Source organism: Sinocyclocheilus grahami, unplaced genomic scaffold, assembly GCF_001515645.1.
Source record: "Sinocyclocheilus grahami isolate Dianchi unplaced genomic scaffold, SAMN03320097.WGS_v1.1 scaffold158.1, whole genome shotgun sequence".
Taxonomy (NCBI): domain Eukaryota; kingdom Metazoa; phylum Chordata; class Actinopteri; order Cypriniformes; family Cyprinidae; genus Sinocyclocheilus; species Sinocyclocheilus grahami.
Window position 1 is genome coordinate 969,225 of NW_015505337.1, and position 5,746 is coordinate 974,970.

At 36.2% G+C, this 5,746-nt stretch overlaps 1 protein-coding gene across 4 annotated transcripts in view; it reads left to right on the forward strand.

Annotated features, from left to right (window-relative positions):
* The window catches only part of LOC107592806 (synaptosomal-associated protein 23-like), an 8,984-nt gene extending 6,013 nt beyond the window's left edge, over positions 1–2,971 (forward strand). For all 4 annotated transcript variants that reach the window (XM_016282369.1, XM_016282371.1, XM_016282372.1 and 1 more), the window contains exons 6-9: positions 1,398–1,515; positions 1,742–1,894; positions 2,174–2,318; positions 2,767–2,971. In XM_016282369.1, coding sequence (XP_016137855.1) covers positions 1,398–1,515; positions 1,742–1,894; positions 2,174–2,318; positions 2,767–2,853 — 503 coding nt within the window. In that variant the 3' untranslated portion in view covers positions 2,854–2,971. The remainder of the gene's footprint in view (positions 1–1,397; positions 1,516–1,741; positions 1,895–2,173; positions 2,319–2,766) is intronic.
* Positions 2,972–5,746: the final 2,775 nt, after the last annotated feature.

Genomic DNA, 5,746 nt, shown 5'->3' on the forward strand with positions numbered 1-5,746 from the left:
TTCCCCTCACTTTACAACAAATCCTTTAAATGTAACCGTATCAGAACAGAATAAGAATTTAGAAATATATAATTCTAATGGATAAATATAATTACTGTATATAATAATATATGCTTAGCAATAAACATGCCAAAACAAATTAATTTATAAAGAAACGTAAGGTAAAGTTGGGCTTACTTCTCTCAGGCACAAATCCAAATGTGTCCATATTCATGATGTAGCTGAAGCTAAACTATTAGCCTTATTAGGTCAAATAGGCTTTGTAGTTCACGCGCGTTCCAGTTTCGACGGAAAAATATCATAATGAGCAAAAATATGCCACAGTGGACCGGGTCAGAGCCATGGAAAGAGAGAGTTGTGTCAAACGCTCGATCGTCACGTGATTCACCTAGACCTCAAATAGTTCTCTCTCTCTCTACAGCTCCGGAGCGGGTCTCGCGCCGAACAGCACGGTGAACGGATGCGCTGTTTCCAATGAATGCAGTAGCTTGGTGTGCGCGTGAGGCGCCGGCGCGATCAAACAGCTGAAACATTAAATAGGCTACTCCGTAATTTTTGGTCATACAGTAAAGGCATAATTCGAAACTGCAAAGTGTTACCAGTTTGAAAATTCAACGCAGATATGCTGTTCTGAATGGAGGTCGGGAACGGGATATTGTTAGACCGCCCGCTCCCGTTCAAATTACACCAGAGTTACCGACCGCTACCGCGTTTTAATCGGGAATTTTGCGGCGCAAAAAAATCTGGTCGGTTCCCGCGGCAATGCAGACCTCTACTTTACAGTACACTTTCAAAATCCTTCGTCACTTGAATTAAGATAATATTTTAATTTTAAAGCACAGCCACAAAATCTGACTTACTCTGAGATCATTCTGAGGTTAAATACAGATTTCAAATCATAAGATATAGCCTAGTTTAATAGCTATGATGCTGTTTTTGAAATCAAATCTTTGCATAGACAGTAAACACTGGAATCTAACAATGCCTTGGAAAAAACAGTTAAATATTACAAAAATAAAGTATATACATAAACCCAAACTGGAAATAAAACAGTTATCGAATAAGCATGCGTGTCCTATTCTGTGTTCTAAACTCCTGAAACATTGATGTCTCATGCAGTCAATGCAATTTGGAAATCAATCAAATCTATGTGTGTGAAAATATTCAGATCTAACCCCCTTTGTAATCATTAACATTTTCATAAGTAACTGTAATTTAATTACACATTTTTTCTCAGTAATTTTAACTGATTACAGTTACAATTACTTTGTAATTAAATTACGTAATTACCCCCCAACACTGATAATATACTATACTATAGACTTTTTTGCCTGTGAAATTTAGAAGAAATTTTGCTAATGTGATTGCCACACACTTTTTCTTCTTCTTTATTTTAGAAACACTAAAGAATGTGGAACGGGAAATGGACCAGATCAAGCAGGACATGAAACAAGCTCGAAAAAACCTGAATGAACTGTCCAAATGCTGCGGCTTGTGTTTGTGCCCATGTAACAGGTTGGCTAGAGCATAGAGTCTCATCTGTATGACAATGAGTTATATATCTGAAATAGTTTGCCTAGTTCAGCCTTAAAACAACATTAACCAGCACAAACCAACTTGGCCATCTAGTCTGACCTTTTTAGTAGGGAAAATAAACTAAATTGGCACATTTAGTTTAAGGTTTTCACCTCAGTGCTTATATTTGATGTATTTCTTTGGATTTGAATGGATTGTTTTATAGACTGAAGTCCACCGAGAGTGATTGGAGAAAAAAGCAGGTCAGGGAACCAAAGGAAAGCAAGCAGAAGGTGGTATCCAGCCAACCGACTGCCGTTCGCAATGGGCAGGCTGTTTCTGCTGGGTCAACGGCCCCCACTGGCCCCTACATCAAGAGGTGAAGGGAAAATAGCACTGAGAGTAACAGAATACAGCTCTCATAGTGATCCAATGTGACTGTCTGTTCATATGATGAAGTTAGCTGGAGATTTGTGTTATGCTTATGGCATAAGCTATTAATTGTATATGTATGTATGTATGTATGTATGTGTATGTGTGTGTGTGTGTATGTGTATGTGTATGTGTATGTGTGTGTGTGTGTGTGTATATATATAATAGATTTGACCTTAAAGGTCTTAGCTTGAAATTCAAGTGATGCTTGTTTTCTTTCTGTAAGAATAACAAATGATGATCGAGAAGATGAGATGGAAGAGAATCTAAGTCAGGTGGTCAACCACATTGAAATTTTAAAGAACATGGCACTAGACTTGAGCAACAAGATTGAAGATCAAATCCAAATAATTGATCATGCCAATAATGAGGTACAGTTACTATTAAGTTACTTCACTGAGGTAAAGTGTATCTGTGACTCTAGAGATTTATAGATTTGACCTTAAAGGTCTTTGCTTGAAATTCAAGTGATGCTTGTTTTGTTTCTGTAAGAATAACAAATGATGATCGAGAAGATGAGATGGAAGAGAATCTAAGTCAGGTGGTCAACCACGTTGAAGTTTTAAAGAACATGGCACTAGACTTGAGCAACAAGATTGAAGATCAAATCCAAATAATTGATCATGCCAATAATGAGGTACAGTTACTATTAAGTTACTTCACTGAGGTAAAGTGTATCTGTGACTCTAGAGATTTAGATCTACAGTAGCTAGCAATACACACCTTAGTGACAACTTCTATTTTTCACACTGACATTTTGTAAGTTTCTGTTTATTAAGTCAAGAAATATACATTTAAATTATTATTTTTTTTTGCCAGATTACAACAATTACAAGTGAGGTTGCCGCTGCGGAAAAACAAGCCAGGAAACACAAGAGAAATACAGAAAGGACCACCAAAAGCTAAATCATGAAATTAAAACTTACACTATGTATTTTTTATAGACGTTAGTGTGAACAATTCATTTGTGAATGCAGACCCCCATCCGTAGTTCCCATCCTACATTTGATTTTTTTTTTTTTTTTTTTGCCAGATTACAACAATTACAAGTGAGGTTGCCGCTGCGGAAAAACAAGCCAGGAAACACAAGAGAAATACAGAAAGGACCACCAAAAGCTAAAGCATGAAATTAAAACTTACACTATGTATTTTTTATAGACGTTAGTGTGAACAATTCATTTGTGAATGCAGACCCCCATCCGTAGTTCCCATCCTACATTTGATTATTATTATTATTATTTTTTGCTTTTTCTATAATCCATTTCACTCAGATGTGCATCAACATATGGAAGAAAAGATCTGCTACTAACATTTCATCATGACTTTAACACTTGCCATAAGTGCCTTTTTATTATTGTCATTATTATCTTGATGTTTTTAAATTGCGGGACAGAGCTGTATCATTCAGTAATTTACTTAACTTGAGCCTTTGGAAAGCTTTTGATTGAAGTGCATGTCTAATGTTCTCTGGACAAAATGAGAAGTGTTCATATGACCGGTCAGATCAGCATGTAACTTAAAAATAAACTAATGCTTCAAAAAATGTCAATGAATGAATCTCTTTCATTTGAATAAACCAAACTGTCAAAATGATCATGTCAATAAATCATAATTTCCTCATGTTGTACTGTTAATTTTATGGGCCCTGGCCTTTGTGTTCAAATGTCCAGTAGAGGTTGCTGTTAGACTGTTCTGAAATCCAGCCACAAAAAGTGCTTCATAAGATGGAGGCCCGAAAAAGAATGCAGCTTATTCTCTGCTTATGTAAGAGAATTTTCTCAAAATTGATCATAAAGTATGAAAGCAGAACAAAACATTTCTGATTAATTATCCTTGTTTTTCTAGCTATCTCTGTCTTCATTTGTGTTCTCAAAGGGAGACACTGCAGTAAAGGAAAGCCGTTTCTTTGCCACTGCAAGATGATTTGCTGATACGTTTACTATATGAATATTTACATTTTTTACAGTAGTAGAGCCCATTTTTACAATCTAGCCGAGGGTTCTGTAAACTCACATGCCAGCCTTGCTTGTTTGTGTACTTTCTTCAAATTTATGTAATAGTAAATGTTTAGTATTATTTAACAGTATCCCTGAAATGCACAGTATCAATACTATTTTCCCTTAAGTTTGTACTTGATATTACATACTGACTCATCCATGAGTTATAACACCTGTTCTCATCGCCTGTGTTTTCTCATCACATGAGAGATTTTTCTAGTTAGCTAGGTTTTGTAGTGGTCTTCTTTGGCCTACCACATTATTTTCTGTGGCAAAGAGCAGCAGAGTTTGCTTCTGTCTCTTAGTTCTATACCACCAGCCCAACATTTTAGACTCCTTTTTTTCATTTTCAGAGATACATATGACGGGTAGACTTTTCGGAAGTAATTCTAGACTGAATAATTACATGTAGTGATATTAAGGCCAACATCACAACTGTGATATTTTACACAACAGAACAGTCCAATGAACAACATGTTAATATTGAGGAATTTTTGTTGACAAAAATAGTTATAAATAAAGCCAAAACAGGATTGACCAACATGCAGTGTAAAGTAGTGAGTTTCAGAGCTTCTCCACTAGGGACAAAAAAAAGGGCGAAAAATTGGTAGGACTTCATGTACCACACTCATTCTTTCTTTTGGCCTCCACAAACAGTGATTGACTGTTGTAAAACTCAGAAAGCAATTGAATGATGTCAGGTCTATAATGAGATCAATTATTTAATAAATTGTACAAAGCAATGTCTAAGTCTCTTTCCTTTTAAAAGTTCACAACATTGTCTTACATCAGCCACTTATATATTTTTACTATTTGCAGTTGTGCTCATAAGTTTACAAAATAAGAGGGATCATGAAAATGTATTTAGTACTGTCCTGACTAAGCTATTTCACATAACAGATGTTTACATAAAAATGACCCCATTCAAAAGTTTACATACCCTTGAATCTTAATACTAGGTGTCGTTTCCTGAATGATCCACGATTTTTCTGTGTTGTGATAGTGTTTCATGAGTTTATTTTTGGTCCTGAGCAGTTCAACTGCCTGCTGTTCTTCAGAAAAATCCTCCAGCTCCTGCACATTCTTTGGTTTTCCAGCATCTTCTGCATATTTGAACCCTTTCCAAAAGTGACTGTATGATTTTTATATCCATAGTTCCACACTGAGGACAACTGCGGGACTCATACACAACTATTACAAAAGATGGAAACATTTACTGATGCTCAAGGCAACACAATGCATTAAGGGGTGTAAACTTTTGAACAGGATGATGATGTGTAAATTCTCACTGTAGTATTGTTGCTGCCGCCATGTTGTGGAGACACTGTGTGTTTCGTTATGAAAGCAAAACTACTTTGTTTGGTCTTCCAAAAGAGGACACAACTAGAAATCGGTGGTTAAGTTGTATTTACAACACTGTTCCGGAAGAGTTCAACCCAAATATTCAGATGTGTGCAGTGCATTTTATGGAGGACGAGGACTGTTTCCTGGGAGAGTAGCCTACAATGCCGGTGTCTGTTTCTATAAAGTGGGGAAATTCCAACTTTGCAAGGACAGTCTGGCACTTCATGACTCACAGCCTGTAAGTCTGTTTTCATATTTAAAGAATTTGCCACTGATGATTCAAATGCGAGTTTTGAGCAGTGTAGAGTAGCGCTTGTTGTTTGTCATTTCTCCGATCACAAATGTAGACATGATTTTATGTTTATACAGCACGATACGCAACGCAACATGTAAAAAGACAGTATAAGTCATTATAATCAGTAATTATGTCCCCACTGGATGCAACAAATGCCTCGTTT